The sequence below is a fragment of the Eurypyga helias genome, unplaced genomic scaffold (assembly GCF_000690775.1).
Source record: "Eurypyga helias isolate BGI_N326 unplaced genomic scaffold, ASM69077v1 scaffold28727, whole genome shotgun sequence".
Taxonomy (NCBI): Eukaryota; Metazoa; Chordata; class Aves; order Eurypygiformes; family Eurypygidae; genus Eurypyga; species Eurypyga helias.
In genome coordinates, this window is record NW_010264090.1 from 27,743 (window position 1) to 50,140 (window position 22,398).

The 22,398-nt window shown below is 43.3% G+C and overlaps 1 protein-coding gene across 1 annotated transcript in view; it reads right to left on the bottom strand.

Annotated features, from left to right (window-relative positions):
• Positions 1–22,398, bottom strand: part of ARHGAP22 (Rho GTPase activating protein 22) — a 38,944-nt gene that overhangs the window by 8,379 nt on the left and 8,167 nt on the right. The window contains exons 2-4 of the mRNA XM_010156293.1: positions 10,401–10,608; positions 6,163–6,295; positions 1,466–1,539 (exon numbers count right to left, since the gene is read on the bottom strand). Of these exons, the coding sequence (XP_010154595.1) occupies positions 1,466–1,539; positions 6,163–6,295; positions 10,401–10,608 (415 nt within the window). The remainder of the gene's footprint in view (positions 1–1,465; positions 1,540–6,162; positions 6,296–10,400; positions 10,609–22,398) is intronic.

Consider the following 22,398-nt stretch of genomic DNA (forward strand, 5'->3'; position numbering starts at 1 on the left):
CTTACAACTAGCAACCTTTCCTTTCTGTGGAAACAGCTTTGTTGGTTGAATCTAACAAAATACAGCTAAAGAGGAGGCCCAAATGCTTCTCGTGAATGCATCATCAGTGTGGGCAAACATCAATACAAGCAAAAGACTATGCAAGGCAAAGATTGCTCATGAAGAAATGCAGACAGACTGGCTATTCAGATATATAAGCTGGAAATCAGCAGAAAGTTTCTAACTGCTAACGGTTTTTTAATTTGGAACAGCCTCCCAATAGGAGTTAGAGTAAGAGAAAGGCTGTAATGAACACCTAAATAGCTCGTACATAATTAGCAAAGTTGTAAAAAGGACTACATGACATGCAGACCTATAAAAGCAGGAAGTAAGACTCAGTGGCCTATAAGTGAACAGTCTCACTGTGTCTGTACTCTCTTTCCTAAACTATTGTTCAGTTTTGGATGATTGGATGGGTTTTGCCAGGCAAAAAGGTTTCCTTGTCATTCTGCACTACTTGGCCAATTTTTGAATGCTACTTGCAGAATGACTCTCTTAGGCACTCCCATTATCTAATGCAGCTTTGCCCTGTGCTGAGACCCAAGAACCAGTTTTCTTCACTAAGTCAGAAGCAAATTCTACTTGCCTTTCCTCAGTTTTTCACTTCGAAACACGTATAATTATATTCCCTGCCTCAGCCATTCATGTTTTGAGGTGCTCAAATGGCTATAAAGAAGCACACAGTGAAACAAAATAATTTTTGTAAAACATTAAAAAAATACATTTCAGAAATGCTATCTGTCTGTATACTTGGGAAAGGTGTGACATATCTTCAATGAGTAATGGGCTTCATGTCAGTGTTTGTGTCTACTGCCTGCTCCAGATGTGCAAACCCCGCTGGTCATAAAGGGACTAACCACCACGGAGACTAGAGGACAACATAAAGCTCACTATGTTGTATCTAGGGTAACAGTCTGTTCCAGCTCTCAAACACATTCCAGCCCACTTTGCAGAAACTGGGAGAGTCAGCAGAGAGATGAGAGGAGACAAGGCTCTGCAGTCCCTAGTACTCCAAGGGGAAGCCACTCCCAATCCCACTTCCAAACCAGAGCTGACCAGACTGGCTATTCTGACTGTATCTGCTGCTCAGCTTGTGTCGTAAATCTTTGAAGTGTGCAGTAGCTGGAAAAAATACCTTTCTTTACTGGTCTTCAAGTGCTTCTGAAATAAACAATACGATATATCAATATCATTTATGCCTGCTGCCAAGGCTGTGGGTGACAGCAATTTGCTTGGCTGATCCTCTGGACAAACCAAGAGCGTCCTTCAGGCAGGCTGCATGTTCGCCTACTTGTGTTTTATAGGAGCAGTAACTTACATGTAACTGATGTTTGAATATTCATAATTTAAGAGTAAATTACTGTCATATAAGACTGAGCCTCACAAAACCTAGTGACTTTTCCAAGTATTAATTGATTTCACTTACTTGCATATGTATTTGAGGAGGTTGTAGTTGGCTTGGGGCAAATTCTTCACCTGTTTAACCAGTTCCTGGGTACCCTGAGGGACATGAAAAACAAGGAGGAGAGTTATGAATATAAATGATGTAAAACAGACGTGACTTTCCTTCATTACTACAAATTCCTCTTTGTAGAGTCAAAATCATGACCAACAGATGATAACACAAGGAGGCTTTGCTTTTTTAAAAGTCTCATCAAGTGTGTTTTACCTTACCAAAACCCCAATGTCCAGAATTTGATTCAGTTCTCAAAATCGGTGGAAATCCTCCTGTCAACTTTAATGGCTGATGCAGAACCCTTCAGTTAGTGAGGTCTCCAAAGCCTGCCCACTGGCATTGGTATAAATATACCAGCAAGGGTGCCTTTTCAGTACCTGGCCTCTTTGAAACTTTGAGACATTGAGTGTAGTATAAACATGTCACAGTAATGTTCAACTGAGCAGAGAAGAGTTTTTCTTAAAAAAAGCTAAACTACATTCCAATTCAACTACCTCCTTTTAAATTACTTCCATTTGCAGTCATTCTGAGCTGTGACATACTTCCTCATAAAATTTCTGCCTTCACATTACACTGTAAGATGAGACATCGGCTGGGAGAGTGACTTAAACCCCTGAAACTACTTAAATCATCTAATGAAAACCTCTGACTCAGGAGGTTATTGTCCTTCCCAGTCCCAAGCACCATTTGCTCGTTCCTGTCAACACGGCAGTTGCCCTGTAGATTTGTTTATTTTTTGAGACAACTAAACCTCGTGTGCAAAAAATAGATACCCATGCGCTACTAGTGATGGAGGGCTGCTAACTAATGGAGAAATTCCACAAGCACCTGGTTCCAAGCCAAGGAATTGCATTTGGACATTCATTTCAAACTTTCCTTGATTTATTAAGGACTTTTGGGGAGGGAATTCTTTTAGCCTTGCAAGATCTTCCTGATATCTCTGGTCCAGACGGGTCAAAAAAATCCAGAGAGCAGCCTGTATTCCTGCCTCCATCTTTAACATCCTGAACGTATAGACGCTTTTTATTCTCTATGTCCCAGCACAAAAATGTCCCTGATAAAAAAACCCCTGAAACTTAAAAAAGAATTCTTAAAAGCAGTAAGTCTTTTTCATTCCTTATCTTAAAAATTATGCTGGTTTAACTGTGACAACAATGGAGACACCAATAAAAGACTAGGCACTTTTGAAAATTCTCAATTGCCTTTTTTAAAGTTCTGAAAACATTTGAATTAAGGACAGCTGCTACTGATGTGAAGGTTAAGGTCAGTTGTTCAGGTTATCCAGCTTTCGAGTGAGAAGTTTGAACTGGAAATAGGTGAGCTAGCAGACCTAATTCTCTCTTGAATTTTGCTCTGTAACCCAATCTATTTCAAATGCAGAAATCAGGATGGTATTTGGCACTGTATTTCAGGTGCTCTGAAATAAAATACCATGTCTTCACTGCATGCAAGAGGGGGCTTTCAGACAGTTGCGAGCAGCTGGAAACATGACCTAAAGATACAAGATGCTACCTGAAAGAAAAATGGGTTCTAAAAACTTACCATCCATGCTCTATCATGAGGAATCACAAACATGGTATCACATAGAGAGTGGCTTCATATTTGTCAAGGTACAAACAATTGCCAGGTTAAAAACCAGATTGAAAGGCTGTCCTGCTGCAGCATTTGTCAGCTCTGCCACACATTTGTACCCACCAACCACCTGACCAACAGACGGCAGGAGGCTGAGCCTAGTAACACCACAGCAGAAGTGTGAAGGAACATGCAAGCTAGAAACCACTGTGTTAGTAACAAATAGCACTGACCATGCTTACGGCTGCAGCCTAGCAAGCAATAGAGGACTGCACTGTCATCCATCGGGGCGTTTGGCAGTAACAACTCTTACCTCCTTGACAGTGCTGCATGTCTAATTGGCTACAGATGCATTGCTTTCCAAAAACCCAAGGATTTTGTAGCGTGTAACACATCAGCACTAATTAGGAGCTTCTAGTTGGACTGGAAAATTAGCAGCACTTCAGATGTTCACCCAAACTCAGACCCCTGTTTAAAAACTCAAAGTCACATGCTTTGCCCACTGATCTGCTGTGTGCATCCCTAGAGTACAGGCAGCAGTGAGGGCTAAAATGTTAAGTCAGCTCAGACTCAATTGGTGTTTATAGATTTGAAGATCTTTCATTCATTCTTACTCTAAAATTGTTTCCCATTCTCACTCCCTCCTCCCAACCAGTTGGGATCAGAATCAAATCTTTTTACTGCTACAGTCCTGCTGAGATAGCTAGAGGCCTCAGCACAACTCAATGTCTCTGTTACGTTTCTGTTTACATCCCAACACCAGAGTCGAGTTTGGGGAATAATGAAGATGGACAGCAATCTGAATGAAAAATGGAAATCTTAGGGCAGTGCTGAATTTTTTTTTGCTGCAGATGGAGATTAGGCCATGATAACATCATAATAACTCTTATCTACTGTCACATAGTAGCACCATGAGGTGCCAACAATTTTATCTGAACAGCTATTTTGCCTTAAGTAATTCTATTTTTATTGGGGGTTGGGTGTACAAACTAAAGAAGGTGATACTTGGAGTCTAAAAGTCTCATTTAAAACCTCCAAGTGAAAAATGAAAACAAAGTAGTACTTCAAATTAAAACAATAGTTTGCATTTTGTTTCCAAATATTTTTTTCAAAATGAAGCATTTGATTCTGAAATTCCCTGCTTATAATTTTGTGCTAAAAAAATTATGGTTTCAATGAAACCACGTTTTTGAGCAGGGGGACTTTCCATGTGAGAGGCGAGTCAGGCCCTACAGGCTGGGTATGACTGTGCTGCATTCTGCTCCACGTGCTACTGTGCACGTACAGCCTCTCCACCCTTGGTGTGTGGACTCCTCCTTCCTTTATGAAAAAGTAAACAGCCCTTGTTGAGGTTCCAGATTTTCCTGGCAAAATAAAAAAGGCTGTTTACAACAGTAGCTTAACAAGTCAGCTTTGTGCTACCCTCAGTACCATATTTTGTAAGCTTCAATTTTGCCTATCTAGTGCTCCTCATCGCTTTTCTAATCCAAAGCGAATACGGCACTACAAGACGTTTGAGTCTGGCCTTGCTCCCACAAAACCAACACAGATGTTGCTTCCCAAACTGCTGCAGCCTGTGCAGGCAAAATCAGGCAAACTACGTAGTTAATAAGCTGAGCAATTGATATACAATTATGTTTGCCCAACTTGGCAGTGCCTCTACTCTTGTGCAATAGGGCTTAATGGATCCAAAACTTCCCAGTCTGCACAACTTGCGACCAAAATGAAACCAGCTCCACTGCCTTAGAAATGCTGCTGTTTCTTGTGAAACCGACTGTTGTGCTGTCTGTAACACAGCACCCTGCAGAGATACTTGAGCTGACTGAGGATAGGTAAGAAAACGAGCAAGTTTTGGAGCTAGTAGACACATACCTGTGCCTATTAAAAGACAGCGCTAGCGCACTGACGCACTGTGTCTGGGATGCAAATGCATATCCACGTGTGGGAATATGCTGTGTCACACACAGAAATTTGCTTTCTCATAATTAGCTAGAGGATACATCACGTGAGTACAGGTAGTAGCAAAGTAAGTAGCCTTTTATCCGTAAAAACCTGGCATTACCAGATATGCCATATTTGATGCATGCATGCAAACAAGCATTTTCCTATGGGCATCATGAAGGACTGCATCTCTGCAGATTTGAACTAAAGATGAAGCCCAGGCTCTCCGCAAAGAACAGTTTTTACACTCCCCACCAGAGACAAAGATGTGAGCACGCTCTTGAGGCCACACACAGAAAAGGGATGGAACTGTGGACTGAGACTTAGAAGCCCTTAGGCCTTTGCTTCTTTAGCTGCCACTGGTAACAACCCTTAGAGTTTCTTTAAACCTCTGTTTTGGAAGGTGGCACAGTTCCACATGCACTAGACCAGATCCAACGTGCCTTTGCAGTCAGCAAAGACCTCAGGCATCACCACAAGAGGAACAATATGGATGAAACAGATCAATCAGTCATATTGTAAATTATCCTGCTCCTCCCAAAAATGAATTAAAATTTCCATGATTGCCACAGACTTGGAGGTTTTTGTCAGCCCCTTCCCTTGCCTGGAAACCAAAGAGAGGAACCCATAAGAAGGTTCTGGCAAAGCATTCAGAGCATTATTTCCCCCATTTTGGGATAATATTATAGTCTGCCTTTTTGTAGTGTCTTTCCTCTAAGAAATACAGACTATTGCACTGATCAAGAACCCATCTACCAAAAGCTTTGGGAAGAAGAACACGCTGTTCCGATACATGAAACCAAAAACATAGGAAAAAGGAATGACTTCATACATCTTACTAATGAGTCAACAGCAAGGCTGGGAAAGGAACCCAAATCGCCTACCTTGCATCTCTTGCTGATTATGCTACAGAACAGCTCTGTTCAGAAGAAACAAACACCGGGCTACAAGACTGACTTTGAAAAAGCTCCTGCTTCAAGCAGGAGCCTGTGATATAATGCCCAATTCACAGCTTCAGAAAAACTCGGGGGAAGGTTCTCAGAACTTCACTGATTTAAATCAGGACTGAAGAGTGCTGAGAAGAAAGCAATACTACATTGAGTCTTGGGAACAACCTTCAAAGTAGAAGGAAGCAGATTAGAAGGATCACTGACCTCTCCCTCATCTTTTGAGAGTAGCTGTCCACAAGAAAGAAAGTCTTCGTATTTGGCAAAGGGGATGACAGGCTCTGGCAGCTCTCGAAGGTAAAGCTTCAGGAGGGATGCCACAGTGTGAACATCCGTGTTGCTGCAATAGAGAAGAGGGAAGGAAATTTAGAAACCCACACTACCCCAAAGGTTGATGCCTTTCATTGGGACTGCACCGAAGTTCCTCTTAGTGACAGGGACAAAGTAGGCACATGGGAGGAAGCTGTTCTGCCACATGCTTGTACTAGGCAGGGTGGTCTACCTGGGAACAAAGGAAATCTCGCATTTTGTCAAATTACAAATGCATCTCAGGCAATACAGGCAGCGGGATATGCCCATAATACTGTTTAAGGTAGGATGGTGCTGTGGTTCCTCAGCCAATGTGGATCAGGAATGTGAGCAATACAGTCCATGCAAGCGCGCAGGGATCATGTAGCACTGACAACAGAGCTCTGCATCCTTGTGCCAAACATAAACCTCTGATCCTTCACTGATCCCTCCTGCCTCATACCCTCTCCAGCCAGCACCCACCTGCATCTCATGGGCCAGGTTCCCAAATGTCCTGATCAATCACTCAGAAAAAAATGGAAGAAGCTCTATTCCCTCCAGGCCCTCTATTGCTATTTAGCACGGCTGCCTGGCTTGTGGGTCATGTCTCCTCCCCCAGGCTGGGGTGTCTGGCATTTCCTAGCACATCTGTTATGCTGGGATATCAGCTTTTCTTTTCTCTTCCACTCCAGGAATTTTTTTCCTCTTCTCTCACCTTTGCTTTTTGTTGGGGCTGAGGTGTCAGATCCCATGATGAAGATGCAGCTGTTCTTCCCTTTCCATTTCCTATCCAGCTTTTGATGTATGGCAATACCTCTTCCTCATTCCAAGTCTCCCGTTGTACAACTTTTTAATCCTTGCAGATAACCTTTGAGGAGGTTTCGACCATTGGAAGTCTAAACAGATTCTGTCACCAGCTCCCCACTACACACCACTGCCCTGACAGTCTTTAGAGAACTCTGAGAAAAATACATCAGTAACCATCAGGCAACAGAGTTTCAAATCCTCACCTCTATCTAGAAGCTGAATCTCTTCTGCTTACTATGTTTTTTAAGCATTTTTGGAACACAGCTGAAACAAAACAGGAAAATTACAATAGGAAGCTGCCAGCAGCTACCACTTGCCACTAATCCTGATAATACTAGTCCTATTAAACAGATCCATCATATTTGAGAATACTACACAGTTTCACACAGTAGTTTTTTTCAGCTTATTGCAGATGCTTTACAAATGATGTCAGTACCCTTCTTTTTATTTTAGTGTGGCGTGTCAGGCATGAGTGGTAGATATGACTACCCCTCAGAAGCAGAGCACAGAGTACAGCTTCAGGTCCGCTGACTGCCCACCAAGCCAGGTGAAATCCAGCCAAACTTTCAGTGGCATGGAAGTGCAAGAGGAGCAGACTGCTGTAGGTGCTTCCAAAACAGCAACATCTAGCCTTTCATGAGAGTATGCATTTAAAACCCAAATTGGAAAAACAAGCCTTTTAAAAGTAAGAATTTTAATTATCAGTTATCACAGTGATATGATCCACCACGGGGTAGGCAGGCTCTAGCATCTGGAAGATGACTGTAGATACAAGAGACATCTAAAAGATGTCCTAGACTGCAACCCGGGGGGGGGGCAAGGATATTCCTTTCACTGCACCTGTTTTGGAAACAATTTGGATTTCACACTTGCAGAAAACATTTGCTGCTGCGTAGGTATCCTAGGCCATACATAGATAATTTTAGTTACACATAGAGAGAATTATGCTTCTAGGAGGAGAAGCATTTCACTTAGCCAGGGGGGAAGTGCCTCTCCCTTGTTGCTATCTGTGACTATACATATCAAAGACCAGAGAGGTGGGCCTACAAGCCACAGTGGGCATGGTGGAAAGAGCAAAAGGCAATGACTGTGGGACCCTCAACTGTCACACCACTCTGGCACCCGTACACTTGCCTCCTTTAATTCCGTATTGAACCTTTAGTTATCACATTTCAAATCAACTAGCCAAAAGGCAGGCATTCCTTCATGGAATATCTTTTCTGCCTTTGTTGAAGGTAAGACGTTGCACTGATCTAGTTAACCAGTGCAAATGCCTATGGAAATAAAGGTGCTTTCTGCTTTAAAAATGCTGGGGGAAGGCTTGGCTTATCTTCATGACAATTAATTTAGTACAGATGAGACTACAGTAAAACAAGAAAGTGAAACTGTTATTCCTAATTAACTTCTTTTGTAGATACTCCTGTTCTACAATATAGGCATTTTCCACAATAACTCTGTTTGCTTCCATATGAATTAAGATAATTCTAATTCTGAACTAGAACACCCAGACATTCAGTTAAAAATACAAAGATTTTTAAGAAAAGACAAAGTGAAACAATTTGACAATTTCAAGCTTTTTTTTTTTTAAAGAAAATATCTATAAATATTTGACACTTCCATTTAGGGAGCAAATACTGACTGTGGTTAGGAATCAAAGAAAGGAGGATGGGTGGTCTGGGAAGCTGAGGGAAGGAAAGAATTAGAAGAATGTTCCAAATAAACTCTAAGGATATTCTTCCCAGGATGAGACCAAAACATGCAGGACAGCACTAGCTCTTCCTGCAGCCGTCGGCAGGGATGCTATTGGCAACACTGAGACTGGCTGCAGGTCCAAGGGAAGTGATCCCCTGGGTTAATGTGCTGGCAATATAGCAGACGCTGCCTGTGTCACACCTGGGAAAGCGGTGCTAGTGGGTTACAGCAAGAAATGAAGCCAGGTCTCCAGATCAAGATCCCACTTATGAACCTGTGACAGAGATTGTGACAGATCTACACAATGGCCTTGGATCTAAATAGTTCTGGAGTTCAAGGTCTCTGTTAGGGTCAAGGCCCATTTCTCAAAGCACTGTTTAGATTAAGACAATGCTGACCCTCACTCTGGGTAACATGCACAAAAGAGAGGGAAGAAAACGTTAGTTACAGAGTATGGACAGGATTTGGCTGCAAGGGCCCTGAGAGCATCCATCCTCTTGATGATATGATGGCCTGGGCTCAGGCTCAAGGCCAACGTAGAGATAACACAGCTGAGAGCTGCCCCTCTTCCCTTGCTGACCTTGGATGGAGCACTCTAAGCCAGGGCTGACACACTTCCTGTGGGAGCCAATATTAAGCTGAGCCTCTACCATTTATCCCATGTCTGAGCTACAATTCCCACTGCCTCACAGCATGTCTGTGCCTGGCTACAGACCCCGTTGATCTGGACCGTGGCTCACAGCAGATTACCCAGCCTGATCCTGGACCTGCCTTATCACAATGGACTTGCCGGGTGATCACTGGACTGTGTCACTGCCTCTGCCAGCCTTGTTACCCACTTGGCTCCTACCTCACCTTGCTTTGAGAAGCAGCCGGCCCTTGCTGCTCCCTGACACTGACATGGTCAGTAGGACAAAATGGCAGCTAGCATGTCTTTGTAACAGGCAAGGAGTAATTACATCAGCATTTCTATCCTGGGAAGAAAAATGCAAAATTGCTATTTTTATTTCACAAGCATTTGACTCAAGTTTTGTTGAAAAATAAAAGATATATTCATTTTTTTAAATATATGTCACAACTCAGCTGCTGAAACTGTTGAAAAAAAGAAAAATCATTTTGGCCAAGAATTTTTCTGGGGTCAGAAAATGCTTGGTTATGGCACACTGACTCTGTACATTGCACATGTAACAGCCAGGGAAGATGTGTGAGATGGTGGTGACTATACTGAAACCTAGGAAGGGGAAGAGTGAAGATACTGCCCCTGGGCAGAACTGCCGTGGTGGCAGCAAGGGAGAATGCAATCTCTGAAAGCAGTAAAACACCTAGTTCACCTCTGTCATATCCATTTCTGCGGCAGGATCCCACCAACTGCTGATTCTGCCGCACCCAAATCTAGCAATGCATTTCATTCAATGTATGCTTAAACTGAAACACTGGAGTAGCCCCATCTCGATTAATGGGCTCCATTTCTCCCTCTGCTCAAGCACTTAGCTGAATAAAGGTCTCCACACCCAACACCATGCAGGAGAAAGCCCCAGCGGCACTTTAAATGAAGAGAATGATCGTGTGGAAAGAACATGTAAATTAGAACAGCTACTGCACTGCCAGATTTTACATGCCACAGGTAAACCAGCCTGAATGCGGTGATGTCAGCTCACCTGTCAAAAAGCGGCTTCTCTCCACAGTCAAAAGAGTCCTGCAGATCTTTGACAAGGTTGGCTTGGCCAGGCATCCGAAAGAGACCCTCCTCTGTAAGACCTCGCTCTCGAATAAAATCCACACACTGTTCCACCAGTAGTGGGGCCAAGCGCTGACCATACTTCCTCTCGTACTGTACGGTGTCCTCCAACCGCTGTCCAAAGATCCCTGCCAAGAGAGAGCAAGACAGACATCTGGGTGTCAGCTTGACCTCTTCTTGAGCTATGGCTCAGAGCATACCATGAGGGAAACTTTCACATGGAGGAAGTGAACCCATGTGAACATCCAGTTTCTAACAGACTCAGAATAAAATAATTTTTAAAACCAAGAATTATATGCTGAATTTTTTTGTTTGTTTGTTTGTTTTTTCCTGCTTAAAGAGTGCTTCAAACTATCCTCTGCCAGTTTCTCTCTCATACACAATGAAGGTGGGGTTAAGGTTCTGTTTATGGCTATCTGCAGCTGTCCTGAATCTGGATTAGGTAGTTATGTTTTGATTGCACCTTCTGTCCCAAGAACACCAAAACAAAGGCTTCACTCACTTTATGGGACATGATTCCTTTCTGCATGCACCCACCTCTTAGCTGTCACACCATTGCTCTTCAACAGTTTGCAGCTACCCAGCCAAACAGGTAGCAATCCTGCTAGCAGGGGATTGCTACATGACAGAATACAGTTGTCAACTTTAAACCTGGCTATTGTGAAAATTCCTCACCATCCTGCAAGCTTTGCATTTCTATTTCTTTTCCTTTATTTAAAATTGCTGAATGAAAACTGAAACAGAGAAAAATGTATGCAAAATACATTGCCCTACCTACTGACATATGCGTGCTGTACTTGTACCTTGAAAATATTGGAAGCACCAGATACTCTAAAAAGCAGACTTGCCTAGGTAATTCTTAAGTCAGATCTCCTGTAGATATATATCACCAAATATGAAGCACTGTCTTTGTGGGGAAATTGGAGCTCTTGGTTAGTACCAGCTGCTGAATGACACTATCAGCACCAGATGTTTTTGACAACACAGAAGGGCTCTGGCTGTAAGACCTAGAGGTCTTAGTTCAATCCCTGCCTCTAGAAAAGTGCTCCATCTGAAAGGACAACTGCTGAGCTGTGTTCTGAAACCTTAATTCTAGCACCCCACAAGGTGTGGTAGAATCAGGGAGGACACCATCCAAGTTAACCATATTTTGGTAGTAAGAATTCAGTAGAGAATCCCAGAATCTACTCAATTTCAAATGAAACCAAACCAAAGCAGATAGGAAATTCTATTCATAGATTTCTCAAAGCAACAGGAGGCTTTCCACCGACAGCAAGGATCATGCATTAAGCACTCAGTTAATCCTGCAGGGTCTGAAAAACATGCAGCATGAAATACTGGAGTTACACTGTGTTTGCAACCAACCGCCAGAAGCAGTGTTTAATAGATGCAGGCATGTGCTTATACCAGGCCAGGGGATTTGGTTATTTCTTAAGGCTCTACTTACCCTCCTGCTACTAACAACATTTTCCTTTTTTATTTTAGTGCTATATTCATGGGAGGCTGATAACTCCTTGCAGGAAGTTCCCTAACCACCATTCACTCTCCTTCATAGGAGACATCATGTCAAACTCTACCTGCTTTCTATGTTCAGTCCAAACCTGCTGAATCCTCAGTGAAACAAACCTTTCACTAACAATTTCAACTTCCTGAATGAAATACACATGAAGCTTCCTGAAGTCCTACTTCCTTTCCCTGCCAGTTTTTTATACATCAGAAGACAGAAACCTTCCTTACAACCCAGCCTACACAACTGCATTACAGTATCAGAGCTGGAGGGCCATAAAGAGCCTCAAAGGAAATTCCCTCCCTATCCTGGCAGGAGGGCATGCCCTGCAGCATGGGAGTGTTTTACCTTTATCACTGTAAATACTGGTTTTCTTGCAGAGTAAAGGTTTTACTAGCTTTTGTTTCTAACTGTTTGAATTTTCATTTAGATGGGTGTCTCTGAAGTCACGTTCCAGGACAGGGAATCTCTTCCTTCATTTGCACAGGTTGCTTCATAATCTCATCACGTAATCCCTGCTGTCATGATGGGGCACAGCACTACTGCTTGGTGTGTGGGGCTCAGCATTGTTCAAGGTTTTCCAGGGCACTTACAGAGCAGCCTCTGTAAGCTGGCAGCCACGGAAGAAACACCTTTTTCAGCCATTTCTCAGATAACGCCTGAACCCAGACCATAGCTGAAAGGGTGAAGTCTCCATGGCCTGTTCATCTCAGCCCCTCTGCTGATCCTGTGCATGGGGAATAACTCTCATTGCATATCCTAGCAAATGCACACAGGAATGATCCAGGTAACGAGAGTTGCAAGCTACAGTGCAGGCCCCTCAGCTGTGAAATGCTGAGCAGGAACATGTGTCCTGTCTAACCTTCCTCGTGCTACTCTGCTCATGACCATTTCTGCTTCTCTTTGGACCTGAATGTTTGATCCCAGGCCATGGGACAGTGCAAAACAAGGTACTTCAGCATTAGTTACAGCAAGCTTGGGTCAGATCTCAAGCTGTGCACCTTAGAGACGAAAAACTCCATATCCTGGCATCAGTCTCCAAGTCAGTCTTCTTCCCACCAAACCCATCTATTTCCTTAAAAAAACACATGGTATTCACTCCTCTAGATGCAAGACATACAGGTTTAGGGAGGTCAGGCTGTTGTAGATGTCAGGGCAATTACAGGATAGCAGCCCTGTTTTCTCAAACTTTTCCTTGCTGAATCACAGCCCTGTCTCCTAAAGGGGCTGTCCAGAGAAGGCTCTGGGAAGGAGGTGAATGCTCTGCGTTCAGGGTTAACCGAGTGCTTAGCGCATGATCTAAAGCTCCTTGCTACCAGGTATGGAGCACAGAGCTGATGTTTTTCCAGAAGCCCACGTCCTGGTGTTCTAGACTTAACTCAGAGCAAGGACAAAGGGACTGTTCAGACACACATGCAAGCACACACAGAACACAGCATGCATAATCTCCACATGCAGTGTGTGGCTTTGTCTAATTTTCGCTAGCCTTGGCTGGTCTGTGGTCAGCAACATGCTCTGATACATTGCAGGTAACATCAGTTCCTGGCTTCTCAGTCAACTTGGATCACAATAGCAATAGTTTTCTGTAGGTACGATCAATCACTGATGCCTGGGTAACAAGCTGACTGTGGCCTAGCAGAGACCACTGACACAGAGGTTAAGGAATGTCACACTAAGGTAACAGAAGGGTGTCCTGCTTTGAGATTCAGAAGGAGCAGCATATAGACCTTTTACACCTCCATGGGTGTCTGCTGCAGAACCAGATGCTGGTTTTCCCCCTTCTCAGGCATGGAGGTTGGTAACACCTTTTGCTTCTGGATGGAAATTTTGGATCTTTGAAGGAAACAAAGGCACTCTAATACTCTTCCACTGCAATGCTGCTCACCTCCCTTTACACCATTTCAAATAGGTAAACAAGAAAAAACAGCCACGAAACCAAGACTAACATGACTGAGGATGAAGCTGATCTACCCATGTTATGATGAGTGGAAGGAGCTGGCACAAGCATGGGTTTCTTCTTGTGTGACAGTGCGTGCGGAAGAGCCGTGCAGGTTAAGATCACACAGCTCTTGCAGGTCATTTTTTGCTGAGAAGAAAAGACCCTTAAGCCATTGCCAGGATGAAAGACTTCTCCCAGCCCAGCTCTCTTGGCTGCCTAACACCTTGGTTTGGCAGTCCCACTCCAGCCCAAATGTAATTGCAGATCTGTGTTTTCTCTTTCCATCAACTCTGAACCCTAATTTTCCAGGGAAGTACTACAAAAGGTCACCAAGCATTGCACAGAAAAAATGTATGCCCAAGCCAAGTCTATTTGTAACAGCAACTTTCCCTTTGCAGCCCCAATTACTCTGCATCCTTATACCTTTTTCTTTCTCTCTATCCTAGCTATAATTTTTTTTGCTGAACCATAGAAAAGGACCCCCCTCAGCCCCAGTTCAGAAGAAAGACTGCTCCCAGGCCAAGTCTTTTGGCAGTAAGAGCATCAGGGTTGGGGTTTAAGAGAGAGAAGATACAGAGCTGCAGTTAGAGTGGGATTGGAAAGTTGGCCTTGGAGAAATCACTCATCTGTGCAGAGGTTTAGAAAAGGAAATTAGTATTAGGGTTCAGAGAATGAGCAAGCTAAGAACTATCTTTGGAGTGGGGCTCGAGAAGGGCTGTTTAAGGCAAGCTGGAGCTGCTGATGCTTCAGGGCTTGCAGAAATCTTTCATCTGGGCATCTGCTGGGTGGCCATGATGAAGTCTACCCTCAAGAAAATTACTAGGGCTAGGGCTCTCACAGCTACACGGGCACAAGACATAGCAGATGCACCTTCTTCAGTCTCCCAGGGCTAAACACAGCAGATGGAGGAGACTGTGTCCTGCTACCTCTGTACAGCTCATCTCACTTCAGCTACGTCTCAGAAGGACTTTGTATAACTGATGTAATAAAATGTCCCTGAAACTACCAGGACATGACAGCATCACTGGGCTGGACAGGGACTTCCTGCCTTGCAAGGAAAAGCTAATGTGGAGCCAGTCACACACAGCCTCATCTGCTGGCTCCTCAAGGCACAGAGGCCTGTTTTTAATCACTGGGGCCTGCAGCTCAGACTGAACTTGGCAGCGCTTCACTCCATTTGATGATCCTGCTGGAAGACATTAAAGTCTTTCTTTTCATTCAGAAGAAGGGGAACCAGTGCCATCCAGTCACACTCACAGACAGAGTTAGGCTGGAAGTAAAGCCAAAAGCTACTAGCAACCCCAGAGTTAAGTCTCCTTGTTATACCCTTATCTATAGCCAGGCCCTTTTGTTTGGTTTCAAAGCAGGAAAAAAAAAACCAAAACAGCATGCCTGGGACCACATCCTTAATCTCAGACAGATTCAAGAGATACCAAAAAAAAATGGGCTAGCAGAGCTACAGAATTTCCTTCCTCTACTCCAACAAGCTGTCTCTGTTCTTTAAAGATTTAGGTGGCTCTTTGTGGAAAAAGCGAGCCAGGAATGATGTACTAAGACACAGACAGGCTCTCTGTCCTGGCCTGAATAGCTCACCCACCAGCTCCAGGCATACAAAGCCTATACATTCAGCTATGCTGTCCAGACATGCAGTGGGCAGGAAAATATATGCTCTCTGCTTCATTTTTCCTCATCAGAGCTTTGATTTCAACTAAAATAAACTAAATACAGAGATAATAAAGTCAGTTCTTGAGTAGATTTTCTTTATGGGGAGGATTGAGGACTCTCTATGTGCTTAAAGTGGGAAAAGTCCAGACACACCTACGACAGCTGTATGTACAGCTCAGTACACACTCGTTAAAAGATGTGCGGGAAGATAATCAGGCACACACCTGGATGCTGCTGTACAGCAGTACATACACCCGCGCATGCATGTGGTGCCTCACAGACAGGCAGTTTACGGATATAAAGACTGTGTACGTGCTCACCTGCACAGGTAAGCGTCTGCCTTTACCTTCCCACGTTCATGCTTAGGCTCCCATTTATCTGTCCCTTTCACACATGAAAGCACTGAGAAAAAATCATGGGCAGACATTCAGAAACGCATACGCTTCCACGGCACAAGATGCACACAAACCTATAACTCTTTTTCCCCTCCCCTGGCCCACCCAAGCACACACTATGTGAAGTACTGAAGCAGCAATTGAAAAAGGAGTTCCATGTTAGGATCTGTACGTGCCTAAGAAAAGATTTCTCCTAACAACTAAACAATCCAGCCAGACAAAGCATGCAAGAATGGGGGAAAGGAAAGGAAGCAACAGATAATCAGGAATTGAGAAACTGGCAAAGTAACTTGCCCATAGTCACAAAAGTGGGTCTGTGGTAGAACTTGGTGTCTTCTGACCCCATTCCCCACCAAGAGCAACCTCCATATACTAGGAGGTGATTGCTCTCATCCACATACATCCATTTAAATATTCTGTGTACTATCTTCAAATGCTAGCTTGGCATCTGGTAGTATTTTTGGCCATAAACTAGCTCCTTCCCACTCACAAAGCTAGTTTTTTAGATTCTTAGCTTCTGTCTGAGGATAAGCTAAAATAGTTGCTTTTCCTCTAGGAAAAGAAAACCACAACAAATCTAAACTCTGGAAAATCATCTCATACCTCTCGTTCTTGTGCAGCACTCCGCTACATGACAGGCGCTGAGCTTCAAGCAGAAACCAGGCAGTGTCAGACAGCAGGAGCGGCAGAGAAAGAAAGTCCTGACTTCAGGCATCAGACACATTCTGAGTCCCAGCACTGGCAGCTTTCCATTCACCCAGCGCTACAGAGCAGAGAGCAGCCGATCTGCCCTGGGAGATAATCTCGGCAGCACATCTGGTCTTAGCTCCACAACTCGGCATTAATTATGACTTGTGCAGAAAGCATTTGAAATATCCAATGAGCTGCAGAGCTCCCCGGCTCCCTCCGCACGGGGAAGGAGAGAGGAGAGAGACAGGCAGGTAGGGTCTTGCCCACCATCGAAGCCGCCGCCAATGTAAACAGCAACTAAGTATGGGTCACAAGTTTTAACAAAGGCATCCCCCATCGGCTCTGTAATATATTCATGCTCTAATTGCTTGTCAGATCTATTCTAGATAGCTGGAAAAGCTGAGCAACAGTTGCTGTCTGCATGCCACTCTCTGGATCCCTTCACGATACAGGCAATGTTAGTTGTGCTACAGGCAACCTGGTGCCCTGGTCTGGCCTCTGATCTGCTTGCAAAGCACCAGAATCAGAAACCTCATTTTGGGGGGGAACATCCCCCCACCTTAGCCTTACTGTGCTGTAAGAATATGGCCATAGCTCTGGGGCATGTTGGGAAGTTTTACACAGTTTAGGAATAGCTACAGTCTTTGACCTGTGCAGCTTTTTTGTGCTTTATCCCTTTACAGAGAAACTGCCTGATGATGAATAGCTCAGCTGAATAACTGGTAGGGGAAGGAACTAGAAGCTCCTTATATGTGAACCAATCCCCAGGACTTACTTTTGCAGGGAAATAGTCACCCCCTCAGCTCCTGCTCCCAGGGTAAGAAGCCAGTAGTTAAGAAAAATGCTTATCATGCAGCGCCCCATGCAGTTAAACAGAGATCAGCCCTCCCTCCCATTTACAAAGTGCATATGATTGCAGATCTGTAGCAGTCACCACCCAAAAACCTTGCACCAATCTTGTGGGGAATTTTATCAAGTTTGGCTAACTTCATCTCCCTCTGCAGGAAAAAGATGTTATTCCTGTCTGCAGCTGCTCGTCTGCTTCTGTTATTAAAATATCATGTCTGTGGTTGCTGTAGAGAACACGCTCATCTGAATTTAGTGGCCCATCACTTTCTTAGCTACACTGTGACTGACTGTGAACACACATGTGAAAGATGATACTGACCCAGTAGCCAAGCTCTGAGACTCCACTCACTGAGACATTGTCGTCCCACAACCCAAGAAACTTGAGATGAAACTTTGCCTCCACATTGTCTGTTTTGATTAAAAGCTCCTGAAGAAATGACTGTCTCACTACAGGTGAAGGCAGTTATCACGACCAAAATCTCCAGTTCTTGGATGGCAAGGTAGCAAGGTATTCCTCAGCTCTTCAAGGCATACCTTGAGTAGCACACTAATTGCACAGCTAGACACCAGAAGCCCAGACAACACACTATACATTATTGAAAGCTCACTAAAGAATATTTGGAAAGTGATAGAGATCCTTAAACAAAAGGTACAAATGAGATCCTGCATATTCTTCATCCTTTTATTCTCCTTTCTTGCCTTGTGAACACGGCAGGCTGCAGGTTAGGGAGAGCCTGCCCACAGTGCTAACTGGTAAGTAGGACCAATCCTCTTCTGAATGGCTGAGACAACATCAGGATTTTTGGCACTATTCCCTGGACCAATGCCTCAAAATGTGTCACGTCTGCTAATAACATTATGGAGCCCAGGAGATAGCAAATGCAGATTTTATTCTTCCATTCACTTCTCAGTTTGTTTTCCATCTCTCAAAACACACACAAAAAAAAGAGGTAACCAATGAAATAGAAAGTCATGTTGTTTAACATAGATATTCTTAAACCCAAGGTATAATTAACCTATGAAATTCACAGCCTCTCTGGTGCCAAGGACACAACATGGCTCAAGGCACGATTAGACTTCAGCACAGCTTATAACATCTTGAGTTGTATGAGAGATAATGAAGACGATGCAAACTCTTCTCCCAAAGAACGAGCAAACACAGATTTCTGGTGAGAGGAAAAAAGCAGAAGCACATGCTTGCTCACATGAGCATCACGACTAAAGCATAAAACAGCAGCTGCTTTCAGTGTGGTTCTCTGCACATGGTAACTCTGCAGCTGTAGGTATCCTGTGAGAAGAATGCAATATTGTGCTGCATATCTACCCACTCCACAGTTACCACCTATCTCCTTATATGAAACAGTTCTCAATCGTTTTCAAACCATTGTGTTAAAAATCATGACTTAGACCACAGAATATGATGAGACTGGAATATATATATAAAAAAAAGTCTTCTGTGCTTTGAATTTCCAGGTCACACTTTCTTAAAAATGAAATCCAAGATTCACACATAATCATAGGACTGCAGGGTCTGCAGATGCCAGAAGTATACTTGGTATTGCAAGAATACCAATAAAATCCAGAGAGCTGGCCACATTGCATATAAACTACCATCAAGATTTTCACCTGGAGATCTTCCCATACGCATGTGCCAGGAAGAGAAGGGGTAATGGAGAGTGAACTCCCTCTTCCCCATCGGTGTGAATTTATTTAGCTATAGAGAAATTTACTACTGGGCAGCTTCTATTTACCTAAAGAAGAATTTAGATGTCTACAACTGTTTAGCAAGGAAAACTCACATGAACTTGGTGCTGGTGAGCTGGAAGCATTTTCCTTCCTGGTGTCATTGTATGGAGAGAGTGTCCTAATAATGCTCCCATGAGCTACCACCACAACAGTTACTCTGCTGCAGGTACCGGAATAGGGAGAAAGCATCCTGCCTGCACGTGTCACTACAAGCCTTGAGACTGTCTGGGAAGTTCACTACAGTTCACACAACCTCTGAAAATCCAGGCGTGTATCAAGCTTGGCATCTAACTCAGGTCAAATTCAGTCTTGAATCTGGTTGCAACAGACAGGAATGGTGAACCTGCATGAACTCAGAAAATACTCCTCATCATCTCTGATTGTGAGCAAACTTGTTGGCTTGCACAGCTCTAGCAAGTGCCCATAGGGTGTGGGTATTTTTAGACACTGCCTACACGGAGTATTAGCTAATATACAGGTATACTCAAGCGGACCTGTCTGAGAGAGCTCACATCTAGGAAATTGCTTTGCCTATTTGTATAGAAAGAACCTAGTATCAAAGTTAGAATCTGAGCTGAAGTTTCCTAATTTTCAAGCAGGTTCAGCCTTGTATGGACTCACTTTTTAACCCAGACAAACATGGGTGCCTGAACATCTCATTGTATCTGCTGAAAGCTGGCAGTGCAACAGCTACAGGTGATCAGTTACAGATATGAACCCCACAGGAAAGACTTCAACAGTACATCCATCAGACAGAAAATTTCCCTTCCCGTTTCCTCTTTCTTTGAACACTTTGGACAGATTCTTCTCTGAATAAAATGATGTCCCCACACCACTCCCCTTGTTCTGGGCTGGGATCTCAACCTTTACTGGTAAAATGAAATCTTTAGAACTGATAAAACAGCTCACCCTGGGTTAAAAGGTTAGCTATGTCTATCTTTCTATTGCAGTAAATTCTGCCTAAACTCTGTGAGGTGTCTTTCCATCTCTATAAAGTATGTTACGAAGGGAACTGACTGAGCAGCACTGTAAATTACTCTGACCAGTTTATGCTCTGAATTGAGATTGTAATTGTTCGCTCACAGAGAAAAGACGATAAACAGACCTAACATCACTTAACCACAGCATTCTGAATCCAGAGCCAAACCCCTGTGTTTATTGGTCCATTTCTCACTAAACAAAGGCAAGAGGGATTTAGAGAACAAAACATCAAGAGCAACAAAAAATGTCTTCTAGCAAGCAATGATCTGGACAAATGTGACCTGGAAAACTTCTTTCTCCCTGCAACATGAGAACATCTTTTACAGAAATCTTTGTTTACTGACTCTTGCACATGCCTGTCTACATTTAATTGATAGCTTCCATCGACTTGACTGAAGATCGCTCCGTGGAAAGCATCTGACTAGCAGATCTCCTCTTTCAAGTATGCTGCATGCTGATGCCCCCACTGTGCAGAGATGTTTTACAAAAATTCAGGGTGTTACTAAGTAAAAAATAGTTATGATATAGTATAATTGTTGCCACCAGTGTTTCATCACTACAGAAAGATGAGAATTCCAGCTGTGGGTTCAAATGCAAGGATCACAGATTCTGAAACCTACTGCTGATTAGTGTGTCTCGTACAGAATGAAACAAGCCACTTGAATTTTTGGCCATCCTGGAACCTGGCAGGGTCTGTGATACTGATTCACAACTAAAATTTAGAAGACCTGTCCCTTTTATCCATCTAGAAAACCAAACAAGCTTATGCCCTCAAGCCTTCCCATATCCCAAGCCTGAGAGTCTGATAACCTAAGCACACTCAGCCACTGAGAAGCAGACAGGATCACTGTTGAACACACGGGTACTTATCCAAATCAAACTTCATCATAAATACCCCTGTCAATCTGTAACCTGCAATTGTAAAACTCACTACCAGGTAAATGGTTTCACTCTGTTGCTTCCTCAAACTCAATCAATGATGAAAAACTGTTAGCTAATACCCACACATTTACCTTTATCCTCCACTACCCAACTGAAATCCTCAGTCAATATAAAGCATAACTTACACCTTCACTACCCAAACATAAGGTCATGGTCTAAGTTCTAGCAACCGCTGAACCTGACAGGCTGTGCGTGGGGAGAGGATGGCATTTAGCTCCAATCTTTAAAATGGATAAAACATTTCAGAGTAAATCTGCTAGCCTTTCAGTACACTTCTAGAAGAGGTCAAGGGCTGAACGTTCCCTTTGCTGACCTGCAACTCAGAGGGTAGGAAGGGGAAATTGCAAGACTGATTATGTGAAGACAAAGAAGAAGAAAAAAGGATCAACTGTGGTGGGTAGAAGGGTAACCTTTAGAAAGGAAATTGGGAAAGTGAAGCAGGATTAATTTCTTTGTTGTCAGCTCCTAAATGGCTAAAATTGCAACTTGCAAGGAGCAGGCTACCATTCCCCTTCAATAAGGATATATCCTCATAACATTCATCAAAGGACTAATACAGAGATATTAAAATACTTGCCTGCAAGCTGAGAAATACCACAGAAACGTGTTTGTCCCATTAATCATACACTGCCAGGACGTGCAGTGAGAACCATCAGTGTTTTAAAGACTGACAGCTTTCAAACCTCAAGCATGAATCTAATGATTGCAGAAACGGTCTCTCTGCAAAAGCACCAGTGTAGGCGGTGGCACTGGTCAGATTATGTGCTACAGGCAGTAGCCACCAACAACGTAACAAACGTACAGCCACTATCGTCTCTCCATGGCACTTACTAGCTGAAAAGGAAAACAATCTATTATTGAAGCAAACACAAGCCCATCATATATTATCTAAAGCTAGATTGCCCTTAGCAATGCAAAGTATGTGAAGCTAATGACTCCCTCCAGAACTTTTTCTTTGATAGCCCAGGTAGAGTTACCTTCTGTGAACCAATCTAATTCTCTTTTGAATCCATTTATTCTTTTTGTTTCCACAACATCTTGTAACAGACAGTTTCATAATTTAATTGTTCACTGCATGAAACACTTTTTCTCTTGGTTCAAAACTTATGACCATGGGCTGTTCAAATCCTCCTTACACTTGTAATTTTATCTTCCTGCAACCCAAGACCCTTTTCAAAGTAATTTCTTTGTGGGCTTAAGTTGG